This window comes from Littorina saxatilis, linkage group LG9 (genome assembly GCF_037325665.1).
Source record: "Littorina saxatilis isolate snail1 linkage group LG9, US_GU_Lsax_2.0, whole genome shotgun sequence".
NCBI lineage: Eukaryota > Metazoa > Mollusca > Gastropoda > Littorinimorpha > Littorinidae > Littorina > Littorina saxatilis.
Genome location: NC_090253.1, coordinates 32,353,587 through 32,371,716, shown reverse-complemented (window position 1 = coordinate 32,371,716; position 18,130 = coordinate 32,353,587). Strand labels below are relative to the sequence as shown.

The window sequence follows — 18,130 nt, the reverse complement described above, 5'->3', positions numbered from 1 at the left end:
AAGAGCATAATGTTGCGCTATATAAATGCTCATTTATTATTATTATTATTATTATGTGTGCAAGCGAAAATATACTCTTATCCCACATAAAGAAAAGGCTGGATAAATCTCAGAGGCATATGATCGCTTTCACAGGAATAAAAGCATCTTCAATAAGAAGAGATGTGTAAAGTTAAACTACATGTATCTCTTTTACTCTTGTCTTGGTAATAAAATAATATGGTATGGAGAATACTACATGGCTTGCTGCGTCATACCAGATTTACACGAGTTGCTTATTTACATATTGAAAGGCGAGCAAAGGCGAACTTTTCAATATTTGATAAAGCAACTCGTGTAAATCTGGTACCACACAGCAAGCCATGTATAGTATTCTGTTTATCGTATATACTGTACTTGCGTGCCTTCTGCTCCAAACATCCTAGAGTCAACGCTTCTTATGGAACTTCGATCTCTCCCAAAGCTTCCTGCAATCTTTGACGTCGAAGCAAAGAGACGTCACTCTAGAAAGTATTGTGTGACGTGTTGGTTCTAACATTTCTTCCAGGGGAAACAGCAATTACTTTGTCTCTGCAACTTTGGCATCATGATAAGTGGAAAATCAGGTCCCTGCCAAACTAGTTTGACATGACCTCATTTACATGATATACCCACTTGTGAATTGAAAGATATTATTTCATGGTGGTCTCTCACGTATGTAGAATAAAGACCGATTTCGTATCCACAAAATTATGAGATCATTTACAAGCCACCACTAAATCAAAGCAGTATATTTGCAAGTGAAGGCAAAATACAGCTGGAAGGTCAGGTTGCTGGAGAAAGGATAAAGCTTGGTGGTGTGTATATATTTTGTCTGCATGTGCGCCTACCTCCTTATTTCAGAAGTAAAAGGCTGGAGATAAGCGTAATGCGTAAGGATCCCAATATTATGTGTCCATAATATTTCTGCTCTTCCCATTTAAGAACAATGAAGAGTGAGAGGAAAAAAAGTCTTTTAAGTGTTCTGACGTAATTGCACATTTATCATTAATTGCAATGCAGTGACTGACCTGTGGCTGTATTTAGTCAATGCGTGCTCTCAACTGTAAAGACATTTGACCCTTATTTTGACTGGGCATACAGTTTAAATATGCAAGTGTGAATAGTTATTTAATCATTTTGTGAGCTAACACATGTACAGATTATGCATACAGAGAAATCCAGGAGTTACACACAGATATTTCCTGTCAAAAACAAACAAATCCTCTGTTTTTGTTCTTAATTTTTTAATCAAATGTTATTACAAAAAAAGCAGTTTAAATACCATGCATCTGTCAAAGCTTATAAACAACAATGTGAAACTTTAAGGTACAGGAAGCAGGAGTACAGATAGGGTGGGAAACATTTCTTCAAGACGGTTAATTTATTGAAATACCTAAGTTAATGTATTTAAATTTATTGTTATTTTATTTAACTAAGTTGTTTTTGTTTTTGACCCAAAAGAATTTTTTCTTTCTTTTTCGACACTTAATTTCCAACAAGGACCACACAGTTTCTGTACCATCACATTTTTTAAAACAAATTTGTGTTCAGTATGTCAGTCTCAGTTATTGTTTGAGAAACAAATGACTAAAATGTCAAAGTTTGGTCAATATATTGAAAGCAATACAAACAACAAATCCACTTTTCCTTTGTTCTTCTTTACATCTAAATGTTTTTTTAATTAGGTTTGGCAGATCCACGATAATCTCACACACAACAAACTGATAGCCATAAAACATGATCAAACACAATACAAAGCGCAATGAAGTAATGGAGTTGTGTTGAAAATGATGTCCTTAGTCACCCTTGAGTGAAGACATGCCGGCCCTCATAATTTCATCCACAAGGAGCAGGTTGGAGGCTATCACAGTACTGAAAGAAACAATCATAAAGTTACACAAAATCATCTTATGCTCATTTCTTACAAAAAAATGTGTAAAGTACTTCTGTTCTAGGGGTATTGTAAGACTGTGATACTTCTTCTTCGTTCATGGGCTGAAACTCCCACGTTCACTCATGTTTTTGCACAAGTGGGTTTTTACGTGTATGACTGTAAAAACAGTATACGCCGATTTCTGGGGAACTGTGATACAAATCGACCCTTAGATGCAGATGCTCAGAAGCTTTACCCTTTAGAAGATCCTCTCCCAATTTCAGACCTCCTTTTAAGTCCCTGCTTTTTTTTTTAAAGACTTTTTGTTCATAACCACTGTAAATGTACCTCCATATTAAGACCTCTTTTTTAAAACCTCAATTCCTCAGGGGAGAGGTGGCACGAAAAATGAAATCTGAGTATTTGTTAGTTTTCTTTGAAGTTTTGGGGTACTTCATAAAAAGAAAGCATAAAAAAGCTCCTGCATGCCCATTTTTTGACCAAGCAAGTAATATTTTCACAAAAAAATACCAATTTCTTCAAAAAAATACGAAAATTACACACCACGCCCCATGAAATTCAAAAGACATTTTTGAAGCTACAGGCTTCAAATGCAGTGAAAATTACTCCCAGATATCAGTTTCAGACTTATACAGAGCCATTTTGACCAAATTACCCCAGTTCGAATTCAGCAGCATAAATTGAGATATAAATTTTTGCCCCCAAAATACCCAATCAGGCTTATATTATATTCTCTAAAAAAAAATTTTGATGGGTTTTACAAAAACCGCTCTGTAAGAGTCTGGCAAAATCAAATCTTACTCCTGTAAAAAAAAAATCATAACTCTACCACAAGTAGTTCTGACGAAATATCATTTCCCGCGTTGATACCGTCCTTGAAAACCCATATTCAGAGAAAATTGCATTTGAAAGTTTGTAAAGTGTTTCTTTACACATTATGAAGACACATTGCCGAAAAAAGAGTCTGGGTGTGTTCATGTATTGTTCCGAGTCTTCTTCAAATGATGTTGGTACTTATTCCCCTCCATCCCCCATCAGTCCAGCACCGTACACCTCCCCCTCCTGGTCTTCTCGCTGCTCCAGCTGACGTTGACGACCAGCACATCTTGCCCTACGAGCTGCTACAGCGGCCACATCTGTTGCTCTCTCCGCCTTCTGGACCCTCACCTTGTCTTTTTTGGCCAAAGCAGAATGAGTAAGCTCAGTAATTGGCAAGCTCATGTGGTCCATGACCTGTGCCAGTGCAAAGTTGCCTCTGTTGAACTTTGCGACAGCCTCAGCGGTGGCTGCTTCCCAACAAAGACTTCTTTGGGGCAGTGTCCCCACATGACATTGTGGAGAGACTCATTACTGTTCTGAGTCTTGCCATGGGCCGCGCGCTTGAGAAGAATGGGATTTGTCATTCTCCTGTAGATGGGCAGAACAGCATGTGATACTTCCCTGGACAAGGCAGTGCCGTGGTGCCCTGCATGTGGAGGTGGTGGTTGCCCTTCTGCCCTGGCTCTTTGAAAAAAGCACCATGAGGCTGGCCCGGCTGGACATCTGTCGTGGTGAGGGTCCTCGTCAGTTGAAGTCACATGGAAGAAAGTGGCCCAGATCGCCTGCTCCATGGCTTGCTGATCTTCAAGGTTGTTGAGGATCGCGCTACGGAAGTAGTTTTGCAAGCGTTGACACTTTTCCTTGGTTAGTCGCCCCTCCCCTCTTCCACCAAGCCTTCCATCCTTTGATGCCTTGCGGAGAGCTGTGCCCATTCTCTTGGGGAGGTGGTTGGTACATTCCAGCTTGGTGATGGGACGTGTGGGACCGTAGGGCTGAGCTGCAGCCAGAGCATTGAACGCTGTGGAATCTCCGTCCGACAGCATAGTTCTGTACCTGAGGTTGTGACGCTCAACAGACCTGCAGCATAGACAAATTAAAAAAAACTTAGTGTAAAGTACTGGCTGGATAACTACTGTCTTGAAAAAAAAAATGAAAAAGACTGGGGTTCATGGGCTAACAAGGTCCTGGTGAGATACAGACGCAGACCCACGAATGAAAATGATTTTGGATATTACTTTAGTGAAGAGTATCAGGAGGCCTCTCCCAGCAGAAAATACATACATGTATTATTATTACTGGAAAGTGTGCCAATTTACATTGGCTTGTGTACTAAGTGTGTATAAAGTGATCTTTTCATAGAGGGTGAACATTTAACTTGTACTTGTTAGAATATATACATACACACATCTCTCTCCCTCTCTCTCACACACACACACACACACACACACACACACTGACAATGAGTTTGATCCCAACTTGTTTGGGACACTTTTTCTTTCCAATAGAAAAGTTGTCAGGTTTCCTCTGAAATTTGCAGATTCAATAAAAAAAATGTCCCAGCCTAGCTGATCCTTAATAGGACATTGTGAACATTTAATGATTTATCAACAAAAGAAAATGTATTTGTGAAGGGTTTGTGGACAGTGTTTTGTTGCAAAAATATGTGCTTGTGTTGTGTTTTGTTGGTCTTCATCTTTCTTTGTAAAGAAAAACAAACACCCACAATGTACCATGCTTTATACAATTTTAAATAAAATTTACTTTTTAGCGCAACCTTATTCATGTTGTCTTATTCTGTATTTGAAAATAAAGGATATAGGGAAGAGTGTATAGGCTATTAGAACAATATTCTTACCTTCCCCACAACTCCAAGGCTGCATCCCTCTCCATAGACTTGGCAGATCCCTCATGGTTAATGCTGCAGTCAGGCTGGTGAAGCTGCTTCCACTGTAGTTGCTCGGCAGCGGTCATCCCCTCTAGTTTTTCTTTGTTCATCGCACATGTGTGACAGTATGTGGATTTCACACAGAAGTCCAGCACATACCCAGTCATAACATCAACAACAACGCCAACTCCATAGTGTGAGAAAAATCCTCTCTTGTGCCATGTACCATCAAAGGCCACATCCACCCAGAGAATGCCATCATCATCTTCCCAAGCACCGTCTTCCTCACCATCATCATTCACAGCATTCACTCTGCCTTGAGGAAATGTTTCCCTGTGGGCTTCCCTCACAAACTCCACTGTTTCGTTAAGTGTGGCATCTGTAGCTTCCACAATGCTGGCATTGACTCGTTTGTCTATGCGATGATAGGAACTCTTGTTCATCGCTGGCATTCCAAAGACTGTGCACAGTTTGTCCACACTGGAGTAGCCACTACCTACCTATATAGCACAATCTCTTTGTTCACTTCAAAGGGAACATTTTGTCTGTGGTTGAGGTTGTTTTCTCTTGGCGACGAATACTCTGTGCGTGAATACTGGCAGCTGTCGCAACACAGCACTAGTTCTTGTGACAAGCCCATCGAGTCACCAACTCGAATTGTCACATGTCCTGCCTCGCACTCCGGGCACTTGACATCAGAGAGAAGCGAGTTCTCAGTTCAACTGACTGCACTCGGCAAAACACCACGAACGGCGATTTAGCTCAGCTGGTGGTTGAGCATTCGGGTCGATGCCTGCACCACTAAATCTCCTCAGTTTCGTCGCCGAAGCAGAAATACCTTCGATTTGAGGCTGATTACGGTTCACATCGCCCAAAACTGGCCGAGGTTCGACTCCGAGTCGATTCGAAACATCCGCGTCACCACTATCTCTCAAAACAACTGTCTCTGCTCTGCCAATTTCAGGCGCGTTCTCGTCGCCTGCTGGTTTTTCCTTCCTCGTTGTTCGAGCATCTGAAAGCTGATTCTTCCTTTTGCGTTGGGAAGATCCTTGCGAATTTCGGAGTAGACATTGCTGGTTGATAGTTGATATTGAGTTACGTGGAATCGACACTGTGTTTACAACGGATAAGGCAGTTTGCGCATGCGCGTCACTGTGGTCATTGACAACGACCAACCAGAGAAGTTTCTCAAAGGTTAGAGGTTGTTCTCATGAATATTCATATTACTGTCTGAAAAAGTTGATGCGCGATCCGGCCGTTGTACGGAAATAACGGACTGTTCATGTCTATTTTTAACGTTCACAGAAAACGGGAATTCCCGCTCAACCGTTCGATGTGTTACTGCCAAGCTTATTCGAGGAATCGTGGTTGTTGCAAGGACTTGAAAACATAGATTGTTCAGCAATTTCTCACACTTGCAGCACTCACACATGTACACATACTTTGAAAATCACCACTTTATTGCAAAATAAACGATGAAATTGACAAAATAAACAACACACAGTGATTCTATGATGTTCAAAGTACCTGAAAAAAACAAAAACCCAAAACACGTTTTTGAACAAATGTTTGCTAAAATTCCGTGCCACCTCTGCCCACTGTACACCCCTAGTTTACTTGTTTTAGTTTGCTAAGGCCAGCATCTCATGTCTGGGGTCCATTTTCAAGCCTCAAGGCCATGCTCACCTGGAGTGGAGGAGCTGACGTTTGACTCGGTAGTTGTCAACGATGCCTTGATCGAGAGGTAGAAGAGCATCTCCAGTTTTAATATCCAGACCAACAGCATTCTCAGTGCCTGCATACTCTTGCTGCAGCTTGACTATGGCCTCCTGTGGGTCCAGACCAGAGTTCTGGGCCAGTACCTTCACGATGATCAGAAGCGCCTCTGCAAACGCTTGCACACCTGCGAAAACAGAACAAGATGACACAGTTTTATCCTCTGTTCACAAATTGTTTTAATCGTTGTCAACATTTAACACCTGAATTTAACTGGACCAGCATGTCAAAAATAAATCGGAACAGTCGACTTATTTTCAGCTAAATCAGCACAAAATTCAAAGAGCACAAAACAAGACTGAACCAGAAGAGACTGAAGAGAGATGTGTGAAAAAACTGACCCAATCTGGCGCGTCCCTTGACCTGGTCCTTGTACTTCATCAGCTCCTGATACGCAGCGATCTCAAACGCCCCAGCGCCAGGCAGCACACACTCTGTGCATAACACAACAAAACAAAGCATTACAACTCTTCTATGTTTTACAGTTAAACAATAATGCATTCAACAGCTCTGCTACCTTGCTTTAAATCAGATGAAAACAGCTGTGAACGAGAGTCCCTTCCTTCCTCCGGTTCTATTTGATAATAATGCACACCCAAGAACACAAACACTAACTTTGAAGGGCAAGATACAAAATACTACCAAACTTCAAACAATGATGGCTTTTCAAGTTTGACAGATAGACTCTGAAGACAAGAATGTGTGTGTGTGTGTGCGTGTTCCGATTGCCTTTAGGGGGGGAGGAGGGGGGATTGGAAGGAAGAGATGAAAGGATTTTATGATCAGTGTACTCCTCTCACTCCATAGTGTGTGGAGAGATCACTTTCACACTACCCTCACCCAGTATTGCTTTCAGTTCTGTAAGCTTCTTTCCCTTTCTTGAGAACATATCACAAGTGTACACAGTTCTGCAATGCATTTTACAATAGGGCATCACAAGTGTGTTAATGTGCGAACATCTTACCATCTTCAATAGCATTTTTGACAGCCCTCAAGCCATCACGAATAGCATCCTTGATCTGAGTGATGGTATGGGCGTTGGGTCCCTTGATCAGCAGGGTGACAGACCGTGGGTTCTTGCACTCCTCAACAAAGGTGTACTTGTTCTCACCCTGCCATCAACCAAAGGAAGAATCAATGAACCAATATCAGGATTGTAAATCACAAACCCTACCTCATCACAGACATACTAGCAGACTTTACGGATAGCAGACTTTACAGTGCCAGCTTGCACAAATCCAATGTCTAACTGAATGAACATTCATGTAAACAAAAAACGAACAAAGACAAAAGAAGTCAAACACACAGTTACTGCATAAAACATGGTATATAATGCACTTAGCCTCAGCAATATCCGTCAATTTCAGGAAAAAATTCAAGCAAACAGAACTTGGCACGACAAACAAATCTGAAACCAAACAGTGCCTAGTGTTTTTTTCCATAATTTTCTGTTTACCCTTTTAACATTATCACAATCTGATTGCTACAATGATACTGACCAGCACAGTTTCAAAGACGAGGCCAGCCTCCCCAAGAACATCGGGGGTCAGGTCATCTACAGAGTTGACTGCCATGCCGCCGGAGGCCAGAGTAAGCCTGCACAAAACCAAAACAAGTTTACTTATACTGTAACATTCTTATTGTCCATGAATAATACAAGAATATTTAGTGTACTACAACTGAAACAGACATCAAGAGCTCACTGCCATTCCGCAACATATACTGGTCCAGACTGTTGACACTGATTAGGTTGCACTTGTTAAAAAAAAATAGCCATATACAACTGCAATGTGAATGCGAAGGTTCACAAGAGCATACCTGGAGACATCCGCCGCCAGACCCTGTCACAAAGAACTCTCCAAATCTGAACGGTGTACTTGTCTTAATGATATACAAGAAACTAGAGCTCCTATGAATAGATCCCGCTCAAGGCCACCAGACATCTCTGTCAGTGCAGAGAGCAGCTGCTGTGAAAGGCGGGCCACTTTTAATGGTGTGTGCATAATGTACACCCACCCCTTGAGATATGTGCGAAACATAAGCTCTTTAGCTCTGAAACTCATAAAAATCAGTAAGGACAGAGAACTGTACATACCTCTCCATGTTGCGCCTTTTGGCTCGGCGGAGACCTACAATGCCCTCTTTGGCAAACATGTCCAGGGAAAATGGGTCGATTCCCTTCTGGTTGATAACCACAAAGCCCCTGTCATTGCCATCGCATACTTTCTTCTTCAGCTCGATGATTTTGCGAACACGATCATCGATGAAGGCTCGCTCAGCGTCCACCAGCTTCTCTCTCTCCGTGGCGCTCTTGTAGAAAAATCCTGAGTTAACCTCACTGGAAGAGAAGGGACATGTTGATTACATGCATTGCATCTATCCTTCCAAGAAATCATACATACACATGCTTGTGTGCAACATAGTGCATACATTTTATCACCGTTATGTTTAACTGAATACAATTAAAAGTACTAAAGGAAGACAGAATAACTGATATTGCAACAATGGCAAACGTTGACTACACTCACTTCTAAGGCCAAGAAAAAAACAATGATGGTTAAGATTACATGTAAAAAAAAATTTAAACAAGAAGGGCAAAGCCCATACGACTCACATGCTTTACACATTTTTCCTACCAAAAATACATGTGACCTTGACCCAAGGTCTAGGTCATCCAAGGTCATGCAACACAAAGCTGTTAATTCAAGACATAGGAAGTACAATGGTGCTTATTGGCTCTTTCTACCATGAGATATGGTCACTTTTAGTGGTTCACTACCTTATTTTGGTCACATTTCATAAGGGTCAAAGTGACCTTGACCTTGATCATATGTGACCAAATGTGTCTCATGATGAAAGCATAACATGTGCCCCACATAATTTTTAAGTTTGAAACAGTTATCTTCCATAGTTCAGGGTCAAGGTCACTTCAAAATATGTATACAATCTGACTTTGAAGAGCTCCTGTGACCTTGACCTTGAAGCAAGGTAAACCAAACTGGTATCAAAAGATGGGGCTTACTTTGCCCTATATATCATATATAGGTGAGGTATTGAATCTCAAAAATTTCAGAGAAAATGGGAAAAATGTGAAAAATAGCTGTTTTTTAGACAACATTTATGGCCCCTGCGACCTTGAACTTGAAGTGAGGTCAAGTTGCCGTACATGTTTTTTGAGATCTTGTAACCATACACCATCAGGCCACATCAGGTGTTGATAGACTTAATAGTGTCCAAGAAATATCCAACGTTAAAGTTTTTCGGACGGACGGACGGACGCCGGGACGACTCGGGTGAGTACATAGACTCACTTTTGCTTCGCATGTGAGTCAAAAAGGGTAGGAATAGGTTAAGTCCGTACTTTATGAAAACTGTTCAAGTACTATTAGAGTGTGGTCAGTTCGTTCTTTCTCCACAGTGTGTTGTGTGTGTCTGTGATTTTTCCGGTTTTTTTATTTTTAATAATGACCTTTTCAACACTGGAAGAAAGTTAAGGATCAGCAGGAAAAATAGGCTTGGTCAGGTAAGCACACAATTTGAAAAAAATTCTTGCGCCTAATCAAATATGTGACACAAATAAAGCTACTGATCCCGACTTTACAACATCAACAACAAAACCATTGTCAACATTAAGAGTGGTGACACACTCACGTTTTCTCATACTCCAGGGATACATTGCAGGTGAGGATGTAAGCATTTTTTGTGTGCTTCTTCATGTCAGGGTGGCGGGCTCCATGGTCCAACACAAGACCGCGCACCAAGCTTTTCACAGACAAGCACATACAGCATTTATTAACCCTTGAACATATTGCTTACCCTATCTCTCTCAAAGAGAAGTCTTTGGCGACTTAATGTCTGTGCCAAGTGTGGCTATTCACAAAAATTATATGTTCCCTCTGGCATGCAGAACATTGTTATCAACAGTACCATGAAACATTCCAACACTAATGGCTATGCCATACAGTAGGGGACAAAACTTCAACCCAATCTTGCATGGAAGTTGAAAATGTAGAGCAAAGTCACAGACTTTTTAGATCTTAAGAAAACTTTCAATAACATCATAAAAATGTGAGTTGTTGAGTCTGTTCTCCACACTTTTGACAACTGATCTCTTGTTTGGATTATTTCTATCTTTTGCAGTGTTTTCTTGTGTTTTTAAGTTGGCACCATGCCTTATCCGATTGATTCCCTCCATACATTCCACCATCCCATCAAGAGTTCCTCAATTTCTTTTTGTAGTTATTTAACCACCTGGTAGTCAAGATTTGATTTTCTGTTCCATAAGAACAGTGTTTTAATCAACTTTGCACATACAGTGATGGAAATCATGGCATCTTTTTGTGTTTTTTTCCACCAGGCAGCATATATTCTAGAACTTGTCGGAGTCATGCTCAGTTTGGATGATTGGAATTAATTTCTCTCCAAGCTTCTAAAAGTTTGATGCGTTCTCCATCTGCTTACGTGCTGTCCATGTCTGTTTTGTGTTGCATCTCCATCAGCTCTACCATGTGGAGATCGATGGGTTCCCCAGGTTTCTGTATGGCCAGCACTGCATCCACTACTTGCTGTAAACAAACAATATTCTCACTCAGCCTTGCATGGGCAACAGCTACACAGGAGGCAAAACTGAATTATATGCAGTTATTGTTCTTTCCTCAAGAGAAATAGTCAAGTCTCTTGCAAATGAGACATGAACAAGAAGAGCAAACGCTCGATCGAGTCACTTTCGCAGTTCTGAATATTATATGAGGCATCAGATGGACAGGAAGAAATTGCTATTCACAACACAATGAGTCACGTTCACATAAAATTTGAGCCCGGTCACTTTTATAGTTTCCGAGAAAAGCCCAACGTTAAGTTGTGTGTTGCCGAACAGAAAAGGCTAGTTATCTCCCTTGTTTTTCTGATAACGTTCGTAAAAGGCTACAGATGTAAATACTTTGATGTAAAGAATAATCCTACAAAGTTTCAATCACATCCGATGAACTTTGTCAAAGATATAAAATGTCTAATTTTTCCTTTGACGCTGACCTGTGACCTTGAAAAAGGTCAAAGGTCAACGAAACCATCGTTAAAGTGTAGAGGTCATTGGAGGTCACGACTAAACAAAATATGAGCCCGATCGCTTTGATAGTTTCCGAGAAAAGTTTGTCAAAGATATAAAATGTCTAATTTTTCCTTTGACGCTGACCTGTGACCTTGAAAAAGGTCAAAGGTCAACGAAACCATCGTTAAAGTGTAGAGGTCATTGGAGGTCACGACTAAACAAAATATGAGCCCGATCGCTTTGATAGTTTCCGAGAAAAGTCCAACGTTAAGGTGGTGTCTACGGACGGCCGGCCGGACAGACTAACACTGACCGATTACATAGAGTCACTTTTTCTCAAGTGACTCAAAAACAAATCTGACATCTTCAAAAAGAATTTCAACAGAAGAACAAATCTGAAACTTTGATTCACAAAATGGTTTTTAAGTTCAGTAACCATTTTTGCTTAAATATTGAGACTATTATATGAGGAAGAATCAGAGTGAAAAGGAAGTGACAGTATGAAAAACTTACCTCTGTTAGCAAGTCAGCCAAGTCACAGTGAACCTTGGTGCGCAGTGAAGTGCGAGCCACCTGAATCAGCGTGTCGCGGTCTGCTTCTCGCTTCACCTTGATAGCTTCCAGTACCTACCAACACCGTACAACAGGCTTATCAGTAAAGCTACACACACCTTGTAGTGTTCAATTCTTAATTTAAAAGCAAGAATAGAGAAGGTGCTGAGAGCCTGATGCAAGACAATATTTGTTTCATACGTGTTAAAAGCATAAAGAAGCGACAACTTGTGTCAACTTGTGTAACTGGCAAATATTAGTATTTACAGGATAATGCATTCTTATTAAACACTGTATATCTACCATTGGGTGAATATCTAATAATGCATCTGAAAGCTCAAAAACATAGAACAAAGTGGCACGGAATCAACACACTAAACAGCCTCCAGTCACATTCAGTTTTACAAAGATACAATACTAACACTGTAAGTGTAATACAATAGTCAAACAATCAAAAATATCCCTTTCTCATCTGTAATATTCCACTCCACAAGGAGCAGAACTCACCTCAAGAGCCTTGTTCTTTGCCAAATCAAAGCCCTCAGTAATCAACCTTGGGTGCAGACCCTGCAAAAAACAGACCAAGCATTAAGAACAAACATTTATGCTCTTTCAACCTTCAATTTGAAAGAAATGCTCTGTGACAACCCAAATAAACTTTGCAGGGAAAAAAAAAGAAGAATATTGTCATCCACTGGAACTTGTTATTCAATCATCTTTGCCATAAACAAGGATGGTGTTAACTGCAAATTGTGGATATTCTAGTCTATCACACGAGCTACCAGTTTTTGTTCCCTTGACAACTTGTTCAACTGCAAATACAACCAGTTTTGTTCCCAGGCCTCGGTCTTCGGCTATTGACACCTTTTTAATTTTTTTTAATTTTTATCCGACTAGTTTTTACTACTACACCGGCACGGTTGGCCTAGTGGTCGGGAGGTCGTGGGTTCGAACCCCAGCCGGGTCATACCGAAGACTTTAAAATTGGCAATCTAGTGGCTGCTGCGTCTGGCATTATGGGGTTAGTGCTAGGACTGGTTGGTCCGGTGACAGAATAATGTGACTGGGTGAGACATGAAGCCTGTGCTGCGACTTCTGTCTTGTGTGTGGCGCACGTTATATGTCAAAGCAGCACCGCCCTGATATGGCCCTTCGTGGTCGGCTGGGCGTTAAGCAAACAAACAAACAAACATTGTTCTTACTCCTTGCCGGTCGTAACAGACCGATACCTTTGACATACCTAGGAGCAATCTTCTGACTGAACATGTATTTGTAGCCAGGACATTTGGACCCTTACATATTTTCAGTAAGGTCCAAATGACCTATTACAGTGGTACCTCTGTGCATATAACGACTTTAAAATGGTAACCGGAATTTAGTCCTTACAATGAGGAGTCGTAATAATAGTTTTACTTTGTAAGGTCCATGTCAGGGTCAGTCAATGATCTGGAATGACATGGGTGTTTTGATGGACGCAGCCGGCAATATTAATCAATCAATCAATCAATGAGGCTTATATCGCGCATATTCCGTGGGTACAGTTCTAGGCGCTGTGCAGTGATGCCGTGTGAGATGAAATTTTATACGGCCAGTAGATTGCAGCCATGTCGGCGCATATTTACCTTTCACGGCCTTATTCCAAGTCACACGGGTATGGTAGACAATTATTAATTGTGCCTAAGCAATTTTGCCAGGAAAGACCCTTTTGTCAATCGTGGGATCTTTAACGTGCACACCCAATGTAGTATACACGGGGGGTGGTTCGGACACCGAAGAGAGTCTGCACACAAAGTTGACTCTGTGAAATAAATTTCCGCCGAACCTGGGATCGAACTCGCGCTGACAGCGGCCAACTGAATACAAATCCAGCGCGCTACCAACTGAGCTATATCCCCGCCCATGATATTTCATCATATGATCATGTTCTTCCTTCAAACGATTGTGGTAACTAGTTGATTATTAAATCATTTAACTACACATACATTTTGCTTGTTTAATCCAGCCCCGTAACTATTTGGCGGTGAATGTTTGCAATAAACACACAGGGGTCGAACGAAGCACACACATCGATGACCATACTACTCGGTCTCATATGGGCAAAGTTTAGGTTAAAAACAAAGAACACGCAAGTATAGTTAAAGCATATTCCTGTACAACTTCAAATAAGAGAAATGTAGCAGAGCTGAATAATTCACCTCAGCAATGTAAAGGTCAGCTTGTTTCAGGAGTTCTCCAATAATGAGCACATTGGATGTTGTACCATCACCAGTGATGTCATCTTGGGCTGTTGCCACACGAGCAATCAGGGATGCAGTTGGATGCTGAATTTGCTGCAATACATCACACAAAAAGACGACAATTACAAGGCATACATTCCAGGTTTTCCACACTTACCTGCAAACTTACATTAAAATTTAAATTGCACAAAGCTACTTCAAATTTAGAATAAATTTCCCTTATATTCACATGTTTAGGCTATCACAATCAGGTAAATGCAATCAATCCAATAACCATAAGCTAGTCAGCTATTAAGACGTACGTTTATGGTACTGATATGATTTCTCTTATAGCTTACCATCTCATGAAGAAGAACATTCCCATCTTTGGTCAGCTTGATATCTCCTGCCCCTGACACAAGCCTGAAAATAGGTGAATTAATTGTGTTCAACCATCCTGTAAAAGTGAAAGACCAACAGTGAGCTATGCATAGATAACCCTTGTTTAAAAAAAGAACAACAAAACAAAACAAAACATACAAGGCATATATATATAATGACATCACAAAAAATAAGTCACAGAGCAATATTTTATGCATACTGACTGTCGAGTACCAGAACAACCTTTTGAGAAAGAAATTTTGTCACTGCCAGAGATGCAATAATCACAGAACAGCAGCTGTCTGTGTTGTTTAGTCTGAAAGCAAATCATGAGCATTTTTTCACAGACGATTCACATTTCTAACCACTGTGCTAGACGTAGATGTACTGGTTTCATGCTTAATTTTATTCTGCTTCGCTGTCAGATGAACTTTCAGGATCAAACTCAGCTGTAAGTTTGTGTGTTTCTATTACAGAAACAGAGTACACAGCAGGGATGTCGTTAGGCGTCGGACATAGACCGATGAAAAGGCTCAAATGTCCGATTCACATCGCCGCATGACGGTCAAAAGATCTCACCAAAAGGTAGATGGACAGGTAGACCCACAAGAAACAGCTAGTCTCACGGACAAGCCGGCATGCGAAGGCCAAAAGTGAGTGACAAAAATCGACACGTCCACCGTGTGCTGTCGAAAGTCGAGAATGATTATTCCGGATGCTGGCGCTCACGTGGTGCGCAGGGTGTTATGGGTAACTGAGCAAGGTCAGTGCATAGCAACGGCTATGGCGTCTCTTTTTAGCTTGGTTACCACCCTTCTAAGGGCAGGTAATTTGAGTGGTTTTTCGACATCTAGCATGTGAGACTGAAGTCAATGCATTTATGAGAATTGGAGTAAGAATATGTAATTTAATTTGGATTCCTAGATTCTTTGCGACGTGTCAGTCGACTCAGTGTCACACTTTAGGTTCTACTGTTTGGGTGATTAGTAAGTAAGAAAGCGCAAGAAAAGAGACATCTTTGAGTATACCATTCAAGACGACATAAAAAACTGTATTAGCAAATGTTTCAACAGGGATGGTCAAATCGTTGGCCCGATCGCCAGGGGCGAGTAAAAATTCTGCTGGGCTAGTAGAAACCGCCTGCCAACTCGCCCGGCTGGCCAGTGAAATTTCTGGTCAACTCAAATGCAGCACTTTGGGTTGTAATATTGAGTTTCAAAGCCATATAAACACTGCAGAAGCAACAACTGTGGTATATACCGGGCCAGCAACATTTCTGGCGGGCTAGTACCTTTCTTGAAGTTACTCGCCCGGGCTGCGAGTTAAAATTTTGAGATTTGGCCATCCCTGTTCAACATGTCAATATACACATAGATCATCCCGACGTGTCAACGCCCTCCCTGGATAAAGTTAGCTTGCAAGTACAAGTAAAAATATCTCATGTTGGGTGCTCCGATCTTTATCTAAATTTATAATCATATCCAAATCCACACACTTTTATGGTCTGACCACAGGCGGAAGGTATCGTTAACTGGACCACTACTTTCATAGAAAGACTACAAGGTATGACACTCAACTTCGAGTTGTCTGTGTTCTTGGAGTCGCTTCCTGCGGACAATTTTTTTCTTCAAGACGGTTTGCCTAGTCTGTGTGAGGTCAAATAAATACAGTTGAATGATTGTTTTAACTGTATGTACCTTTAATTTTCAGCTGCCGTCCGCTGCAGGTTGTTTTTAACCATCATTTGGACGAATGTTCGTTTGCGAACCGCTATACTGTAGTTGGTAAGAAATCATGCATCCCGCACCGAATATGCATACCAGTGCTCATTGGTCTAAAACATATGTAAATATTGCAGCAAAGGGAAGCTACCCACGGGAGTTTCAGTTTAGGTTTTTGGCATAACAACGGAATAACAGTAACCGTGAACGGAAGCGATGCAGACGATTTCAGTCGACCAATGAAAATAATCATCGAATATCCGGTTATTATATAACCAATGATCGCATCGGACTACTATCTCCTCGGACATACGACGATCATCATTCGCACAGGATCTAAGTGGTATGCCGTTGACAAGACACGTTTGGTCGCACAAAATACGGTTTAAAAACATGCAGCGGACAGGCACCTAAATATAAAAGGTACAGATAGTTAGAACATTCATTTATCACGGCATTTGTAAAGTTACAAAGATTCTTGACATTGGCAATTATTTTTTGCATAATTTTTTCTGAAGTTAGTGGAGCACGACTCGAAGCTGAGTGACATACCTTGTAGTCTTTCTATGAAAGTGGTGGTCCAGTGAACGATACCTTCCGCCTGTGGTCTGACTTTGATCTGACTTGTTCAATGCAACATGGGATTTTACCATGCAAGATTAACTGGATGGTTCCTTACTCATATTGGTAGATTTTATGTTGGTCAACAAGTACAGATTCGGGACAGTAACTAAAGTAAGACTACGAGGCTCAAGCCACCTCGTGCTGGATGCATAACCATGGTTACCGTCAAAATAACAACGATCATATGAAATCTACGGACTGTATCAATATGGGTGATCAAGATTGGCCCAAAATGGATATAGCTTTACTCCTTTATTTCAGTCTCTGGCTCCTGAATGTCGGCTGTTCAAACATGACCCTTCATGACTGATGAATTAACTACCGGTTGTTCTGGAATGTTCACACGTGCGATTCAATGGCAAACGAAATACTGTGAAAGCGATAGACAAAACTTACATTTTCATGGTACCCTTCGGTCCGAGATTGGAACGCAGCACATCCTGTAGACCTTTGGCAGCTGAAATGTTCACAGCTAAAGCTTGTGAGGCCCGAGCAACTTCAGCTTTAGGATTGAGAGTCTTGATGGCCGACATGTTGAAGCAGAAAGCGTGCTTATCACGTGACCATCCAAGGGACGTTACTAAACAAGTGTGTATGTTGCGACCCATCTCGTCATCGGCGCTTTTCCGGAAATGACCTGCGCTTTGTTGGAATTCCAACAATGGCCGCCATTGTAGGAATTCCAACTTTGCGCTACGCGATTCTAGAAATGTACCGCGCGCATAGTGAGAATTCTGCTCTTTCTTAGAATGCGATGTAAAATGATACAAGTCATGATGGCCTATGATGATCCTTGTGTTTTAAAGTGATCAATGCTTAGTCTTGAAAAAGCAGATGCATTGTATAACGCACCAAACCAACCGAATTACAAAAAGCAAAACACTTTTGATAACTTCGGCTGGCTGTAACAACACAGTTCAACGACCCATCCCACTCGACCAAAACGCACCAATTTTACGTAATTTTTAACGTTTCAGATCTTACATTTTACAACAACAAAAACACAACAAGAGTGTTCCGATACTAACTTTTCACTGGTAACTATCGATTGTAATAATTTTTTACTCAGTCTTAACTGATTGTATATTAAACCAGAGATCTGTAAACTCACACAGTCTCTCTGGGCTGCAGAGACAGCATTACGTCCCATTACTGAGTAGGCTCTTGTCACTGCATGGTAATCTAGGCTCTTGA

The 18,130-nt window shown here is 41.1% G+C and overlaps 2 protein-coding genes across 2 annotated transcripts; both read right to left on the bottom strand.

The window, feature by feature from the left end:
• Positions 1–1,246: 1,246 nt before the first annotated feature.
• Positions 1,247–17,501, bottom strand: LOC138977052 (T-complex protein 1 subunit zeta-like). Its single transcript, XM_070349962.1, has 13 exons — positions 17,333–17,501; positions 14,570–14,633; positions 14,190–14,324; positions 12,502–12,561; positions 11,956–12,069; positions 10,857–10,960; positions 10,047–10,157; positions 8,491–8,733; positions 7,895–7,991; positions 7,360–7,507; positions 6,737–6,829; positions 6,306–6,522; positions 1,247–1,893 (listed from the first exon to the last, which is right to left on the bottom strand). The coding sequence occupies exons 1-13, from the start codon at positions 17,467–17,469 to the stop codon at positions 1,818–1,820; spliced, it is 1,599 nt and encodes a 532-aa protein (XP_070206063.1). The 5' UTR covers positions 17,470–17,501; the 3' UTR covers positions 1,247–1,817.
• Positions 1,902–5,134, bottom strand: LOC138977059 (uncharacterized). The gene is made up of 2 exons (XM_070349971.1): positions 4,590–5,134; positions 1,902–3,811 (listed from the first exon to the last, which is right to left on the bottom strand). Exons 1-2 carry the CDS (start codon positions 5,069–5,071, stop codon positions 3,133–3,135), a joined length of 1,161 nt encoding a protein of 386 aa, XP_070206072.1. The 5' UTR covers positions 5,072–5,134; the 3' UTR covers positions 1,902–3,132.
• Positions 17,502–18,130: the final 629 nt, after the last annotated feature.